At 42.2% G+C, this 18,019-nt stretch overlaps 1 protein-coding gene across 2 annotated transcripts in view; it reads left to right on the top strand.

Moving 5' to 3' along the window:
* The window catches only part of LOC311256382 (alpha-2-macroglobulin-like protein 1), a 36,925-nt gene that overhangs the window by 4,065 nt on the left and 14,841 nt on the right, over positions 1 to 18,019 (top strand). Inside the window, exons 3-20 of one of the 2 annotated variants that reach the window (XM_084351407.1) lie at positions 158 to 314; positions 2,574 to 2,626; positions 3,525 to 3,545; positions 4,796 to 4,964; positions 5,084 to 5,168; positions 6,103 to 6,223; positions 6,326 to 6,440; positions 6,530 to 6,639; positions 11,005 to 11,160; positions 11,451 to 11,690; positions 12,129 to 12,192; positions 12,881 to 13,026; positions 13,210 to 13,359; positions 13,581 to 13,811; positions 14,723 to 14,813; positions 15,062 to 15,203; positions 17,356 to 17,581; positions 17,792 to 17,918. In XM_084351407.1, coding sequence (XP_084207533.1) covers positions 158 to 314; positions 2,574 to 2,626; positions 3,525 to 3,545; positions 4,796 to 4,964; positions 5,084 to 5,168; positions 6,103 to 6,223; positions 6,326 to 6,440; positions 6,530 to 6,639; positions 11,005 to 11,160; positions 11,451 to 11,690; positions 12,129 to 12,192; positions 12,881 to 13,026; positions 13,210 to 13,359; positions 13,581 to 13,811; positions 14,723 to 14,813; positions 15,062 to 15,203; positions 17,356 to 17,581; positions 17,792 to 17,918 — 2,404 coding nt within the window. Of the gene's footprint in view, positions 1 to 157; positions 315 to 2,573; positions 2,627 to 3,524; positions 3,546 to 4,795; positions 4,965 to 5,083; positions 5,169 to 6,102; positions 6,224 to 6,325; positions 6,441 to 6,529; positions 6,640 to 11,004; positions 11,161 to 11,450; positions 11,691 to 12,128; positions 12,193 to 12,880; positions 13,027 to 13,209; positions 13,360 to 13,580; positions 13,812 to 14,722; positions 14,814 to 14,897; positions 15,004 to 15,061; positions 15,204 to 17,355; positions 17,582 to 17,791; positions 17,919 to 18,019 lie in introns of both variants that reach the window. The other variant, XM_084351408.1, reaches the window with a different exon arrangement.

The raw sequence follows: 18,019 nt of genomic DNA, 5'->3' as shown, positions 1-18,019 counted from the left end.
GAAGAAGGGACATGTACGATCTAGAAAAGTGCTTGTCAACTGTGCACAAATAGTGGTTCTGTACAACTTTAAAATGTAAAAGTCCTCCCCTCTCCCCTTTCCTCCTTCAAACATCCACTGGTCTTCTCTCACAGATGTGTGTTTTCTGGTATTGTAGGTCCCTCCAGTGCGCACCAGAACAGTGGCATCCATTAATGTCACTATTCAGGGTGAGAGCGCCTCCATGAGTAAGAAGACCAAAATCCTCATTGAGCCTGCTGCTTTTATCCACATCATCCAGACTGATAAACCGATCTACAAACCTGGACAGACTGGTAAGTATCACATGTGGTGGTGTTTGTTACTCTGACCACGTCCACCAGGAGGATATTTAAAGTGTTGCAGCTTCCTGCTGTCTGGTAGAATCGTACTGTTCATACAGCCCACACTACCGTCCCTGCACTGCTTATCAATTCAGCTGCACTTGCACAATTTTGGGCTACATTACAATATCTGCATAATGCTGAGCCACTACTTGACAACTTTAGGAATTATGTCTATATTCAGCACACAGAGGAATGGTGGTTCCTCAAGAGTTCTTGGCAGAAGTCGTATTCATTAAAATATTTTTTTTTCAAAATCCATCAAATCACAGTTAAAAGCCCACTGCACTATGTCAAATGTAGATTTTCCCTAAAGGGATAATTCAGCCCCAAATCAACAATCCTTATTTTTTCTCTTACCTGCAGTGTTATGTATCCATCAGGATTGTTTTGAGTTTTGGAGATGTGTCTCAATATAATGGAACTAGATGGCACTCAGCTTGTGGCGCTCGAAGCCTAAAAAATTACATTTGAAAAACTCGCAGAAATGTCTCTGTCTAGAAATCCTGAGCTGGTTACAAGACTCGCCAACCGTATCACCACACGGAAAGAAGTATGAATCTACTCATGGATGAGAGGCTAGCTAACTGAGCTAGCTAAGGTTACAGCTCAGCTGAGGAGGACACCATCAATCTTTAGTTCTGATCCAGATAAAGGGACACATCCAACATTTCTTTCTCTTGCTTTAACATTGAGCGATGCAACGTTGAAACGATGAAAATAACTAGACGTATTTATGTGACTGAGAACAATTTGATGTGGATCAAATTTAAAAATACAGCTAGATTTAAACATGAACTTGAGTTAAAGGGGACCGTTGGTGCCATTCTAGTATTTACTTTAAAAAGTTGAGACAATGCTTTGGCCAACTTGTTACCTCTATGTGATGCTAGCAGTGTTATTAGGACTGCTATTACTTAAAGGAGATGTAAATGATGTCATCAGGGTTACTTGTGACAAGAACCATGTTCTTCTTTTGTAAATTTGATGGAGTGCCCCTTTACAATAGGCATCATCAATTTTCTCCAGTTTCCTTCTGATGGTGTGCAACACTCAGCCTGTAGCAACAGTTGCAATCGCCCCATTGACACTGCCCTTTGAGCGCAGGAATCGTGCCGATTCTCCGCATCGCCATCGGTGTGAAAGTTACAGATGTGGAGCGGGGGGAGTGGGGGACAGTTTCGTTCTGCATCTGATCAGCCTCCGGAGGTAGTATCAGAGCTGCAGCGGAGGCGAGACGGCGTCTGTGTGAGGCGGATCAGGGGCGTGTTGGTCTGATGGTGGTCACAGTCTGACAGCTAAACAGATCCTTCACACATCAAATGAAAGTGAAATGACCCACAAAGCAACGTTACAGGACCAAACAACAGTAACGTGGTAACTGGTAGTTAGTTTGGCAACTTACAGTATATGAGGAAAAAAATACCGTAACTTTGTCACTTTCCAGGATGTTCGGTGGGTCAGGATCCCAATCACAACACATTATAACAGCATCCATATGATTATAAACAGTCAGCAGGTACATGTTTAGATTAACAGGTGGTCACCGGGGGAAACACGTTGAAAAAAACACACAGACGTCGTCGTCATGATGTGTACTGTCAGTGTGGGTTAGGGTTAGGATCCGCAGCGCTGGCGTGCTGTATGAAATGACACACTGGTGCGGCTTTATGCCGGAGCTGCTTGGTTCAGTGTGAACAAACAAAGGAGGAGATATGGCGAGCCTTCGAGGTGGAGATAATGCGGTGTCTCTGTGTGAAAAGGGCTAATGTGTCATCCCGTCACATCTGAGACAATGGGATGTCCTCAGAGTTGTTTGTCTTGTGCTTGGGGATTTTTACTGGTGTTAGCCAGGCAAGGAGGGTCTTCAAAAATCTGCCCTTGAGTTGCAATATGGGAAGTGCAGTACCCAGTGCTTTTGGAGCTTGAACCCCTACTAGGAATTTAAAGACAGGATGATGTCAGGAGCGTTGTTTTTTTAAGTGTTTTCTCATAAGCCCTTAAAATATTAAAATAAATAAATATGTGTGTGTGTGTGTGTGTAATGTATATGTATGTATGTATGTGTGTATATATATATGTGTGTGTGTGTGTGTGTATTTATTTAAAGAGCTTATGAGAAAACACTTAAAAAAACAATGTGTGTGTTATATGAAGAGAACTGAGTGATGTTTGACTGATGATTGATTTGATTTCCTTCTTCTCTTCCAGTCCAGTTCCGAATTGTCTCCATGGATGCCAACTTCATCCCTGTAGCTCGAGTGGTAAGTTTTATTTATTCATTCTCGCCCCTGCAAAGTTTGATAATGTACGATGTGTGTCAAAATTCCAGCCAGTGAAGTTTGTAGTCTGGTGTGATTTCTACCAAGCAGTCGGTGAATCTGCCGAGCGAGGTCTATTTTGGTTCAGGAGAGTGGGAGGTGAAGGGAGGGCTGTTTGTTGATTTTGAAGACAGCGTGGGTGTAAAGCGCTGTGTGGAGTAGTGTGATAAACATGCTGTCAGAGTTCATTTGGCACACACTGCATTTGACCCAAACATCTGAATCAATACGAGCTCAAGGCCTTTTGCGTTTGTGTTGAGAGGCTGAAAACATCAATGCGTGCAGTGAAGGTGAAATTCATTCAGATGTATGGTATGATGAGGGTAGATTGCTGAAGAGTAGTAAGTCCTTTCAGCTCTGAAGATGATGGTCCCATAGGAAACAGTAAAGCTGTAGGTCATAAAATCCATGTATATTATTTTCTCACACTGTGTGACAGTATCCCACACTGTGTCAGCTGCTCCCAACACTTCATTCAAGATACATAGAAGATTCATAGAAGAGTCAAATAGTCAAAACACTGAATGGGAATCTCTTTGGATTTTTGATGGAAGCTTGAGTTTCTTGCACTTTTCTCTGTCAGCTCAGCCATGGTGAATATTCCTAATGACCCAGTTCTTCTGTTTATTTAGAAAATGATATTAAGCTATGGAAACAATTCTGACATAACGATTTTTCTTCTGTGAACTAGTTGTAACTCAAAATCACTTTTGTGTACTTGAGAAAAAGAAGGGAGTTGACACATTAAGGGGAAACTTTGATGTGATCTAATTGCATATTTTGTGTATTGTGCAAATTTTGTGTGCAGCTGATTTCACATGATTGTTTTATTCTTTTTCAGTACAAAGTGGTGGAGCTCCAGGTAAGATTCACTGAAGTCATTGTGTGTGACACAGCCTCAGGTGCTTTTCAGACTCACAGTGTAAATCACAAGCCATTCTTAGGACAACAGTGCGATATTTGCTGCTATCAAAGTCTGCCATGAAATGATTTTAATTTGATTCCATTCAAAGGCCTGTGAACAATGTGTTATATGGGCAGATGTATCATTTCATAATCGGTCACAGAAAAGTAAAGTGCAGTAAAGTCTAACACACATAAAACATGGCTCATCAACAAGAACATTTAAAAAGAATCAAATTTTGATCAATAATAACTTAAACAATTATTTTTTATCCGTCATCATTATTAGCTTAAACCAATGCATTTTACATAGCATAAATTAGCTTATCAGCTAGCTGAATTTTCATAGCTCAAAGGTGCAATATGTAAGAATTTAAGTTGCAAACATTCAAAACTAAAATTGCCAACAGACTGTAAAGAAATGAAGAAATATGTTTTGTGTTCTACTCAAGTTAACATGCTAACCAGCCCTGCCATGGCCTGTCCCGGTCCAAAGCTCCAAGTCCGGACTGCTAGCTTCACTGCTAGCTGAGCTAAATAGCTAACGGCAGCAACAGTTGGTAGCGGAATTGGTCACCTGTCAAAAATCATACTCACAGGGGGCAGCATATCGACCGAGTAACGCATTATTAGCTGGTTAGTTCAGTTAGCAGCAGGTAGCCATTACTCCAGTGATGTGCTGCCCCCTGTCATTTTTCAGTATGCACTTGACAGGTGGCCTATTCTTACATATTGCACCCTTTTAACAAATGGTTTAAATCACTGCATCTCCCAAAAGAACATCACCTGCATGCATGTTTTTGAAACCAGCGCAGCTCATATTGCCGTGGCAAGAGCAACCTCTAGAAGTTAGCAGACTGCTGAGTGAGATGTCCTGTGTGTCTGTTGACCCATCTTACTCTGAAAGCCATGTGTGAATGTTGTAAAGCGCTAAGACTAGAGAGGCGCTATATAAGTACAGTCCATTACATTGACTCGATAAAGATCCAGATACAGTTACACCTCTATTTGAGACCCTGCATGGCACCCCTCCTGCCAACCCCTGACTGTTATTACACTACTTAAAACTACACTGAAATCACAGTACTGAACTGAAGTACGTAAACAGAATAGGTGGGTATATCATTGCAAGGGAGGAATGAATGAATAAGCAACCAGGCTGTTTTGAACATGTGATAATCATTTTTGGCAACAACTGTCTTGATGTAGGATCCCAATTCAAATCGAATCGCCCAGTGGTTGGACAAGGCCATTGTTAGTGGCATCCTTGATCTTTCCCACCCAATGATTCCTGAGGCGGTACAAGGAAGCTACATGATCATCGCCTCAACGGACAAAGGAGAGCAAATAACCCACAGCTTTGACATCAAGGAATACGGTCTGCTGCAGTTACATTCTCCAAAAATAATCGAATCGAAAGAGTTAACAAAATATAATGTGTTTGATGTATTTAAACTTCCAGCTGTAATATTTTTGATTGTGTTTCTTTTGCTTTAGTTTTGCCAAAGTATGAAGTGAAAGTTCACCTACCCAGTGTGATTTCCATCCTGGACCAAGAGGCAACGTTAAGGATCTGTGGAAAGTGAGTGTCCCACATAAACATGATGGAGTTTAACAATAGCACAATAGGTCTGTCCTAAACTGCACCAATGTTTAAATAGAGGGAATATAAACTAAGTTTTTCTATTTTCTGAAGAGGTGAAAATCATCTGAGGACGAGCACCTCTAGGAGATGTCATTTTTCAACAAGCCCACTTGGCTTTAACTATCAGCAGTTAGTGATGTCTGTTCCCTTCCGACATTTGGGAAAAGCATTGTGCTTTTAAATATGCATTTCAACTGAAAGGATAAAGCAAGCAAGCTAGGCTAACTGGCTTCACCAGCTTGCTAACAAGGATATTAATTCCCAGTAGATGTTGCTTTTTGTTCAGGTGCAAACTAAATCAGACAAATGTGCAGACTGTCTGACTTTGACTCTGTTTGTATTTTTTAATAACATACAAATGAATGGTAGAGGGACTTGCATTTCTTTAGCGCTTTTCCAGTCTACTGATCGCAAAAAGCACTTTGCAACACTTATCACATTCACACACTGATGGCAGAGGCTGCCATGCAAGGGGCCGACTGCTCATCAGAAGCAATTTGAGTTGGGTTCAGTATATTGCTCAAGGACACTTCGGCATGCAGCTGGGGGAGCCGGGGATTCAAACCATGTGACCTTCCGATTACTAGATGACCCAATCTACCTCCTGGGCTGTAGCCGCCTCACTTACTCCCTTTACCTGTCAGTCCTTTTAATGTTGTGACTGATCCGTGTAATGTTGATATCTTGCTACAATGCATTGTCCTGGATCATTTGACTCCTGTGCCCTGATGGATATTGTGCTGTTGGTTGCTTTCTCAGTCAGCACTACACTTTCTGCCTTGTGGAAGATTTTCCCCCGAAAAGCTTAATCTCCACTTAGCAATCTGAACTTGGGTTGACCTCTAACTAAAAGCATCTCTGTATCCTGCAGATACACCTATGGGAAACCAGTTGTTGGTTCGGTGCAGGCTGTGTTTTGTAGAAGCGCCGTCCGGTTTTACTGGTATACAAGTATCCAAGAAAATGACCTCTGCAAGACGTATGAAATGACGGTGAGTGTTCCACATACAAAATATGATTTGCTGTCATCACAGTTCTTGCACTAATTATGAATATTTTGTTTGTTTGTTTGGACTCTCGTTATCATCTTCTAGACGGATAAAAGTGGTTGTGCTTCACAAACTGTGAACCTGACAGAGTTTTCCCTCAACAAGAGCATGTATGATGACAGTTTTGACGTGAGTGCTGAAATGGAGGAATATGGCACAGGTACGTCGACTGAATGCTGGACTACTGTTCATGAAGTAATTGGCACTAGTTCCTGATGAGCTGTGATCTGTATGTTTACTACCATCTAGGGGTCATTCTTAAAGGCAGTGGGCGGACCAGCTTCAGCAGTCAGATCAGAACTGTCACCTTTGAGGATGTACCTGCAGCGTACAAGCCTGGCATCCCATTCGAGGGAAAGGTAATCTGTCTCATTAATGACCATTGGGAGCTATAGCCTGCTGTCAGCACAGCACAAAGATACATGCTTTTTATCCATGCTAGTGGTGTGGCCCTTGACATTACAGTATCAGTCTGCTGATTGGTCCACCATTTGGTCCAGAATCAGCCTGGCATCACGGGATCAATTTGCAAAGTCTGGAACCACTCAGTTGTGTGAAGAAGTGCTTAGGTAGCTAATGTGACAGCAGAACATGTATGTAGATGAATGTAGAGATGTACCTACCAATCCAAATGAAACTTGAGCATACAGATTCATCTGGTTCCCAAACCAGTCCAGACTGAAGTATCTCAACAAATATTGGGTGGGTTCCACAACACAATAACAGCCCCACCATGAGGTAACCAAGCAAACTGCGGGACTTGGTGTCTGTCTGTCTGTTAGTCAGTCCATCACTCCAGACTGAAATTTCTGTTCTACAAATGAATTGTATCAGCAGAAATTGAATGAACTGACTAGAAGTGTTACACAGACACTCATGTTCCTCTCGGGATGTTTTTTTATAACATTAGCAATCCATCTAACTAATGATGTTCCCATCGGCACTGGCTATACTTAGTGTAGTGACATTTACTAATGAGTGCTAAACACAGACACTGTGATCATGGTACACATAATACCTGCTTAACATCAGCATGTCAACATAGTCATTGTAGGCATTAGGGATGGGTATCGTTAAGATTTTAATGGCACTCTTAACGATCATTAACTCTTACTGGTTCTTAAGTTTGTTCAGGTTTGTTATTTGTCATAGAAAAAAATGAAACAAATTAAAAACAAAATTAACATTGCTTTATTTTCTCATACCGTAGCCTTCATATATATATATATACCATAATCTAACAAGTTAAAAGTCTCATTGACATTAAAATCTCTTTCACTGTTAATAATCTGTAATTTCGGAATAAATGAATGACCCAAATCTACAAGTATGTTCTCCTGATTAGTCCCTGAATAAATACAACAAATGACATAACTCAACTTACAAACTTAGCAACTAACTTACACTGCTGAAATGTCATGTGTGAGTGTGTGCATTTTTCATCATGTGTGTTCCTTTCACTAGATGTTTGGAAAGATATGCACGTGTTTCTGGCCTTATATACAAAAGACTTGTTGCACTTGTAGTAATTTGAGCATCGTCCACATCGACTTTAGTGAAGTGTAACCGATCTTCAGAGTGTTCATTTCTCTCCAGAACTGTCACTGAGATCAGGATCTGTGTGTCTGAGAGACCAGCGGAGAGATCTGCCGCCACTCGCACACGTCACAGACACGGAGATCTCTTGTGTTGATTGGGAATAGCGAAAACGCATCACAGACAAATGTCTTAAAGCACAACTGTAATAGTGTTAGCACAACTGTATTTATACTACAGTCTTAAACAATTAAGCCTCTGGGCCCGTTTAATACCCAGCCCTAGTTAGCATGTTAGCATGCTACGAGTACAGCTACAAGCTGCTAGCCTGGTTTCTGTGATTGCATGCAGCCCAAAATGTGTGACTGTGCGGACTACACGCACTCAGAGCATCACACATACATACTTTTTATCAAATCAAATCAAATCAAATTTTATTTGTATAGCCCAAATTCACAAATCACAGTTTGCCTCAGAGGGCTTTACAATCTGTACAGAGACGACACCCTCTGTCCTTCGACCCTCGATTCGAGTGAGGAAAAACTTGCCCCAAAAAAAAGCCCTTTTAACAGGGAAAAAAAATGTGGAAGAAACCTCAGGAAGAGCCACAGAGGAGGGATCCCTCTCCCAGGACGGACAGACGTGCAATAGATGTCGCATGTACAGAGCAGATCAACGAGATCACAATGTATACAATTATAATGGATGGTTGACAGGAATGAGCACATAAAGAGGCATCACAGCAACAACAATGAAATGCACATGGAAGTGTGATTACTAGTGATAACAGTAGTAGTGGTTAACGGTAAGGATAGTATGTAGTAATGCATTACAATAATAGTAGTGGAACGTATGTAACAGAGATATGACTAATATTAGCAACAGTAGTGGTGGGTGTCAGGCAGGGCCATGGCAGTAGGCGCATCCATGATCAGGCAGGGTCATGGCAGTAGGCGCATCCACGATCAGGCAGGGCCATAGCAGTAGGCGCATCCACGATCCACGACCCGGGCGCGGCCAGGATCCATTGGAGCCTGTAGGACTAGAAAGCACAAGGACTCCGTGGAAGAAGTGAAGTCAGTGACATGCAGAGATGGGGCATGTATACAGGCATAATGTATACAGATGGAGAGGAGAGGAGGAGATAGAAGCTCAGTGTGTCATTTGTCCCCCGGACTAGGCCTATAGCAGCATAACTAAGAGCTGGTCCAAGACGGACCTGGCCCAGCCCTAACTATAAGCTCTATCGAAAAGGAAGGTCTTAAGTCTACTCTTAAAGGTAGAGAGGGTGTCCGCCTCCCGGACCAAAACAGGAAGATGGTTCCACAGAAGAGGAGCTTGATAACTGAAGGCTCTGGCTCCCATTCTGCTTTTGGAGACTTTAGGAAATACAAGTAATCCTGCGTTCTGGGAGCGTAATGCTCTAGTTGGGTGATAGGGTAGTATGAGCTCCTGGAGATATGATGGTGCCTGACCATTAACAGCTTTGTAAGTGAGGAGAAGGATTTTAAACTCTATTCTTGATTTTACAGGGAGCCAGTGCAGAGAGGCCAATACTGGAGTAATATGATCTCTTTTCTTAGTTCCTGTCAGTACACGTGCTGCAGCATTCTGGGCCAGCTGGAGACTCTTTAGAGACTTGTTAGGGCAGCCTGATAATAGAGAATTACAATAGTCCAGCCTGGAAGTAACAAATGCATGGACTAGCTTTTCTGCGTCTTTTTGAGGCAGGATGGGCCTGATTTTTGCAATGTTACGTAGATGAAAAAATGCAGACCTTGAAATTTGTTTTATGTGGGAGTTGAAGGACAAATCATGATCAAAGATAACTCCCAGATTCCTGACGGTGGTGCTGGAGGCCAAGTTAATGCCATCCAAACTAGCTATATCATTAGATAATGCATCTCTAAGGTGTTTAGGACCAAGTACTATAACTTCAGTTTTATCTGAATTTAACAGCAGAAAATTGCAGGTCATCCAGGTCTTAATGTCCTTGAGACATGCATGGAATTTAGTAAGCTGATTAGTTTCATCTGGCTTTATTGATAGGTATAACTGGGTATCATCTGCGTAACAATGAAAGTTTATGGAGTGTTTCCGAATTATATTTCCTAGAGGGAGCATATATAAGGTGAATAGTATGGGTCCAAGCACGGAGCCTTGAGGAACACCATGACTAACCTTGGTATACATGGATGACTCATCATTAACATGTACAAACTGAAATCGATCCGATAAATAGGACTTAAACCAGTTTAATGCGGGTCCTTTAATGCCAATTAAGTGTTCCAGTCTCTGTAGTAGAATGGTAGAACGTAGAAAGTAGAACTTTTTATGTTGTTCCACCTCATACGGCCAAAAAAAAAAAGAAGCTCTTCTCCTTGCTGTCGGGATGTTGTCATCACGTTTTCTAGTGCGCATGTCTGGAATGTGTCTGCAGACTTCACTGTACATACGACTTATAATATACAGTAACATGTAAGTGTTTCCTGTCCATGTGCAAGTTGACAGCCAACCATGCTCACACTGAAGATAACTACATTAAAGTGATGGTTTAAACATTCTTACAGGGGTCTCTATCGAGCAATACTATGTTATCGACATTTGTTTTAACTATTTCAGTTTTGTTGCTGAGACATCAGTTTTATCCATCATATTTACACAGGAGCTTCGGCCACAATTGTCATGGACATGTAAAATGCACATAAAATATCAATGTGTAAGGGGCAGCTAAGATAAAGATCACATTCTTGCTCACCAGAGGATGAGCCCTTTTAAATTAATTATTCAATTATTATTGAACACATTCATGCTCTCAGAGGAAATAAATACTGTAAAGCTGGTTGGTAAGATTGTAGAAAACAGCAAAAGCAAGCTACATTTCTCCCTCCAGAGCCACTCCTCTGAAACACATGATCACACACTGCATGACCACACCGACAGACTGCCCCGTAGCCTGGCTGGTCAGCTGGGAGGTGTGTTAGCAGCTAGTTTGCTAAATAAACAGCTCTGTTAAATGCCACAATCATACCAACACAAGCAAAATAGCCATCACGAATGAACCTAAGTCCATGAAGGCTTTGCTTTCTGTCAGGATGTGAAGAGATTTTCTACAAATATGACAAACAGCTTTCAGTGGTAATTTACCGACCCTAGCTTTAACCCTAAACTTTCTGATTTGTTTGTAGGTCAAAGTGGTCGGCCCGGACAACAAACCTGTCTCCAATGAGGCAGTGTACCTGTTTGCCACAGAGTCACAAAATTTAACACTTACTACAGACACCAAAGGCATGGCTTCATTTTCTTTGGACACCACCCTCTGGACAGACACTGTGACTCTAAAGGTAGGTCACAGCTTGTCAGAGCTCTTTTTTTCCGGAAGAATCAGTTTAGTTGATGGCTTCCTATTAGTAACTGGTTCAGTAATTGTCAGTTATACAGTCAATATCTAATTAAAGTAACTTTCCATCATATTGATCATGTTGGAGAACAACACAGACCTGAATTCTTATTGGATTCATCCATTTTGTTTTTGATTAGTTTAATATTTGTTCATAGTTAAGAGCAAGAGGCTGATAAGTGAAGGTTGTTGAGTGGAAATCTGACCTTTGACCTGTGGCTGTCATGTCAACAGGCGAGGTCTAGAAAGACGGAGGAGAACGAGCCATATGTGCCCAATGTGCGCAGACCAGAGTACAGGTCGGCCTACCACCACGCCGCAGCATTTTACTCCAAGAGCAGCAGCTTTTTGAAGCTCATGCAGGTCAACAAGAAGATCTCCTGTGACAAAGATGCCACTGTGCATGCTAAGTACATCATCCAGGGGGAGGAGCTAAAGAAGGGACCAGAAGTAGAAGTTGACTTTTTTTACCTGGTAAGATTCATGTGATGTCTTATGAGCTATACTGTCTACTTGGTTTAGCTTTTCACAACTTAGTCCTCATTTGGAGGAAGCCGTTGTGGCTGAATGGGGTAAGTATTGGACTTTTTAAAATATTTATTTATTTCAGTTTGCTGTCCCAGTTTGGTTAGGTTTAGGGAGAGATCATTTGTGTTAACATACACCCTTTCATAACATTAACCACGTGTTAGAAAGAATAACTTCTCCCATGTACACATTTTTCCAGCCCATTCCCTCAGTTGCAAAGCTATGACATTTAAAGTCAGTTGCATTGATGGTTGCTGGGTAACATTAATTGTGAGGTTCCAGCAATAGCACCAACTTGGCGATATTAGATGGTTCATAACTCTTGATTCCACCCTATTGGGTGAAGGACACATTGGATTTCTCTGCCTGTTTGTTTCCATGTAGGTGATGTCCAGAGGTGGAATTGTGCAGCATGGTCGGGTCTCAGCAGCTGTTAAAGCAGGAACAGGTAAAAACCAATGTTACTTTAACTAACATGGCTGTCTTAAATGTTGAGTTTGATGATAGTATGTATGTTGTTCCAGCAGCAGCAGCAGCTTTTAACAGTGAAAAAGGAAAGAAAAATCCACTGTGTGCAAACTGCTCAGCATCAAACGGAAGCAAAGCAAGAGAGTGATTATTGGACTTGCTTGCTATCTTGGCATTTGTTAACATGGCAAACACAGAATATGCCCAACGTTTCCTGTAGCTTCATGGTGTGAACCGCTGAAGGCCAACCACATGTAGTAGCTAATCTGCGGGACAGTTTCAGAAGCGTAATGGTTCAGGCATGGACCACATAACCTTACATGCCTGGTTTGGTTCTAGCCGGGGACCTTTCCTTTCCTGCATTTCCTGTTTGTCTGCACACCGCCCATCAGATAAAAGACCCAACAAGTCAGATTTAAGGTGTACTATATCATTTGGGAAAGAATTTCACACTCAGGAGGGTCATATTTACCATATTAATAAGGTAATAATGCAAACTATTTGATGAATATATTTCCGTAACTGAACAAGCTGTCCTCTGAAAGGTGGCTACTTTCAGACTGAGAAGAGTCCAGCAAATAGAAAACATATGAAACAGTTTGTTTATTCAGTTTATTAAGTCTTGAAAATCACGTCACATTTCCATGGCTTTCTGTGTTTCTGCTCAGTCAACAGGGGAGAGTTTTCCATCCCGCTCCGTCAGGTTACAAACCTGGCACCATTTGCCCAGGTGGTAGTTTACACTGTGATGCCCAGTGGAGAGACTGTGGCCGACAGCCAGGACTACCCCATTCAACTCTGCCTCAATAACAAGGTACCACCCATCAGGACTTTTTATAACATAAATCTACAATAAATGAGTCCAAGTCTTTTTCATGTACAATATAGTATGAAGACACATGCATTTAAGGTTATTTTAAGTCTAGTACTTGTGACTGAGCCTCTTTTTAACCAGTTCTCAAACTAATGAGTCTCCACTTTGGTGTTTCCTGTGCAGGTGTCTCTGAAGTTTTCGTCCCTCCAGCAGCTTCCAGCAGAGAAGACGACGCTCAGTCTGCAGGCACACCCAGGCTCCATATGCTCTGTCAGAGCCATCGACCAGAGCGTCCTCCTGCTGCAGTCAGAGCAGGAACTCACGGTGGACTATGTACGACACCAACCCTCAGGGCTTATTTTGACCCATGTTAACATCTGGTGTTCTTATTGTAACAAACACAATGTCTTTCTTTTAGAGATGAGTGGAAATGATGTCAATAACTGTGCCAATACAAACTGCATTTTGTAGATGAATAAAATAGTATTAAGAACATGAAGTTGTGGACCTTGCCTGACTTACCCAGGCCCATGTACATGTGTTTTTTTGTGCAGGTGTACAGCCAGCTGCCTTTGCAGAAGCTGTCAGGATACAACTATGACGTGGAAGACTTTGAGCCATATCCATGCTTCCCTTTGCCAATGCCAGAACCTGAACCTGAACCAGAGCCTGAACCAGAACCAGAACCGGAGATTGAGCTCGGCGTGGAGGCATCTGATCGAACGAAGCGCTCAGTCTACTTTGGACCACCCAATCAGAAGAATGATGTCTACAGCATCTTTAAAGTATAGAATTGCTCATTTTGATCGACTATTAAAGAGTAGGCTGGAGGGGATGATCTATCTTTCTAAGGATCAGTACCCAATACACCCCTTGCCCCTACCACTCTGTTTTGAATGTCAAGGGGTAAGGTTACCACAGCACTGTTGGGGTAGAGGGGTAGGGTTACCACAGCACTGTTGGGGTAGAGGGGTAGGGTTACCACAGCACTGTTGGGGTAGAGGGGTAGGGTTACCACAGCCCGGTTGGGGTAGAGGGGTAGGACGGAGTGTTGGGGCTACATGGCCCTCCTAACAGAGGTGTTTAGAGGCTCACTTCAAACTGAGGGTTATAAGAACTCTCTGTCCTTTATATATACAGTATGATGGTCCTTTTCGTTATAACAAGCATTACACAATCACTACTAGTTTGCTGATGCAACTTTAGCTAACTAGCTAGCTAGCTAAATTTCCATTGTGTTTGCAGATTTGTTCATGACAGTCCCACATTTTGACGTATTTCAATATTGCATTCCCACCCATTGATTGCAAATGACATCTGTAATGTAACTAAAGTCCAGCAGTGAAGGTGCTGCAGTTGGTACCGCTCCTCTGATATCAGTGCAGGAGCACGGCATGATTATTGGAAATGTGCGGTCAGTTTACATAAATGTCATCAACAACATTAACAACTATTGAAGATGTATGAGGGTGTTGAAGGGGTGTCCCATTCAGTCCTTGTAGCTCTGTTCTGAGGGGCACCTGGGTTCACTCTGAAATGAAGGGTAAGGGTGAAGACTGGAAATGGGATTGGGCCTGTGATGTGTAGTTATCTTCTCTTTTATTCTGTGACCAAGTCAATTACATTATGTGACTTCACAATATCTTAATTGGTTTTATTATCTCTCTCTCTCTCCCTCTGTGTCTCGCCCTTCTAGGATATTGGAATCAAAATTCTGACCAACTCCGATGTGAAAAAACCTTATAACTGCCATGAAAGGGGATATGACTTATTTTACTATGATGCTGGTATGTTTGATGGTTTGCCACTGATGTGTGCTTTGATTTCACTGTCAGAAACTACCTTTTTATAATGTAAACTACATGGATCAGGAGTGGCCTATGCCAGTGTTGCTGACTATGCTGATGTTGGAATGACCAAGGAGACTATTAGAACATACTTCCCTGAGACCTGGATCTGGGAGCTGGTTTCTGTTGGGTAAGTTTAGTTGTAATTTTGATTTTTTTTTTTTTTTTTTCAATCCATGTGTTTTTAGATGTCTTAGACTCTCCGGTTCCCATGGCCTTCAACATGATGCCTCAGAGCTCAGGTGGTGTGAAAGGTAAAGAGGAGGAGAAGAAGGAGACCGTCAGGACATTCTTCCCTGAAACCTGGATCTGGGACCTAGTTTCTGTGGGGTAATCATAATATATCATATGAAACACATTGTAATTTTTTTCAGATATTTGTGTCTTTTTAACACTAACAGCGAATGTGTTAGAAAGACTTGTTTTTTGTTTTTTTCATTTTCAAACAGTCGTCATCATCACCTGGTCTGTTTTTTGTTTGTTTTAGTCATTCAACCATTTAGATTAGGGATGGCTCGATACCACTTTATCATGTCCAATACCAATAAGACATCACTGAGTATCTGTCGATACGATATCAGTCCGATACAGCCTTTCCCCCTCTCCTAAATGGCAAAGCTATAGATAATGTCTGTATGGTAGCACTTTGCTAAACCTAGCTGTTTAAAAACATGCTTAAACTGCAGAACCAGCATTAACTAAACATGACTCCTGAACCAGCTGAAAGTGAACACGGCGAAACAGTCAAACACAGCAGATGTTTAAAGAACAAACAGGACCACAGAAACTAAAGAGATTCAGTTAGAAGCTGCAAAAGTACTGAGAGCTGAACACACTGACTTTTAGAAACGTCTTTCTCTCATGTTTCCTGCACGGACATGAGTTCAGTATCCACTTTAGGGGGAGACGGGTGCTCGTTACGGGTTGGCTGCAGTAGCGAGACGTCACTGCGGCCCACTTGAAGGGGGGGCGTGCACGACTGCCCTACTCCGGAGCAGGCACCAACTCGGCGCAGTAAAACTGGTGATGGAAAAGCAGCTTGGTGTGCCCAAACGTGCTAGTGGAAAAACGGCATTGGTTGTTGCGGTGCACTTTTCTCCTTGGCACTCGTCACCTGTAATAGATTCAACATTCTCCTTCCCACAGTGTTTCTGTGTTTCAAGTGTTTTATCAAGTGCGTGGTGTTGAAGATTCAAATGGTGCCGCCACCCCTCAAAACAATTGCATTGCATAAATTGCACTCAGCTGGTTTGCCTACCTAGTGGTAGTAATTCCGCACAGTTGACTTGATGAGAGTCTCACTCCACCTAGTCACGTGACACATGCTGCTCTCTTTACTGCATGTCGTGCATAGTTAAAGCATTCATGGGAGAGTTTAGGCAAATAAATCAGATCGGATTATACATTTTCCCCTCTCAGATATCTGATCCAGTGATTTTGGCCAATATCGTACCGATACTGAATACCTATATTTTAGTGATGACTATTGGTACCAGGGTTTCCCCCAGAAACTTGCTAAGCCTGGTGGTAGGTTGGACGGGCGGCCCACCGGCAGTGAAGCATGTTTTTTGTGACAGGGGCCTGACACTTGCTGTCCACTACCGGAGACAAAGTATTTAAACACTGGTAGCAGAGTCAGACTCCTCACGTGTTCCTTGTTGCAAAAGCCAAAACCACGAGAAATGTCATCACGTATTGACCGATTGTTTGGCACTCATACAGAACGAATGTAAACTTTACGCATGGCTGATGGTTTAGCAGAAATTGTCTCTGAATCTTTTAATGTTATTGAAAAAGCGTCATTAGCACCAAGCCCCCGTCCAGCTGGGCTCATCAGATACACATGGCCTCTCAGCACGGCTACAGCACAACAGCTGCAGCTTCTAGTCACTTAATGCTCCCGGCTCCCAAACTAATCTTTACGTAGGTCAGCAGCTCTCTGGAATTCACTGCCTTGTGCTATCAAATCTACATAAATGATACATTAAATTTCAAGAAGCATTTAAGGAAATATCTTGTTGAATGATAGGATGAGCCTGTACCCTGAAGGCGTTATGTTATTTTGATATTCTCAATCAGTTGAATTTGTCCGCTGTAGTTTCATCCATGTGTGTAGTCCATATGTTACGTTGTTTTCTTTTCTTTATCTCCCTCATTATTCTGATCCGATGCATACCTGCCCTACCTACCTCTGTCACTTAATGCTTGATTCCTCTTGTAGTGTGTCTGTATAGTTTGCTTGATTGTTTTCTCATCTTCAATAGTTTGTACTTTCTTTGTGCATGTCTGTATTGTGTTTCTATGTTCAGGACCCCAGGAAGACTAGAGGCACATCCATGTGCTTCTAATGGGGATCCTTGAATAAACAGATCATGATGTCATGATTGCATATCGGTGTTTTTAGTCATAAGACTATACAGTATGCAAACTTCATGCTATTCCAACTGGTTTGAGTTTGACTCTTGCTCATATGTTTGTACAGGGACAGTGGGTCAGTGGGTGTGGAGAAGACCGTCCCTGACACCATCACAAAGTGGGCAGCTGGAGCTTTCTGTGTCTCCTCTGTGGGCTTCGGTGTGTCGCCCAACACCGGACTGACTGCCTTCCAGCCGTTCTTTGTCAGTCTCACTTTGCCCTACTCTGTGATCCGAGGGGAGGTGTTCACACTCAAAGCCACGGTCTTCAACTATCTCTCCAAATGCATCATGGTACATTTTTAAGCTCTTACAGATGGCAGTTGTTTGAATGGATTCACATGTATGATGATGTCTGGGTATGATTGATACACAAAGTTGTCTTGGTGTTGGGCTAGATATGCAAACAGAAATATTGTGCATATTTTTGTTTCTGAGACTGAGTATGTTTTGTGTGTGTGTGTGTGTGTGTGTGTGTGTGTGTGTGTGTGCGTGTGCGTGCAGGTGAAGGTCACACTGACTGAGTCAGACCAGTACACCTTCAGAAACTGTGAGGGCTGCCAGTACAACGTGTGTCTGTGTGGGGAGGAGAGCAGGACCTTCTCATGGATTGTTACTCCGACCGCTCTAGGTAGAAATGACGCCGACTCATTTCACTTCCATTTAGATTGTTTTTAATGTATAATATATTGTTGCAAAGCCTGCCAATGACACCATGTGCTTTGCTGTTTG

The sequence above is a fragment of the Pagrus pagrus genome (assembly GCF_965226575.1).
Source record: "Pagrus pagrus genome assembly, chromosome: 4".
Classification (NCBI taxonomy): domain Eukaryota; kingdom Metazoa; phylum Chordata; class Actinopteri; order Spariformes; family Sparidae; genus Pagrus; species Pagrus pagrus.
The sequence above is the reverse complement of the archived record's forward strand: the minus strand, read 5'-3'. Positions and strand labels throughout refer to the sequence as shown.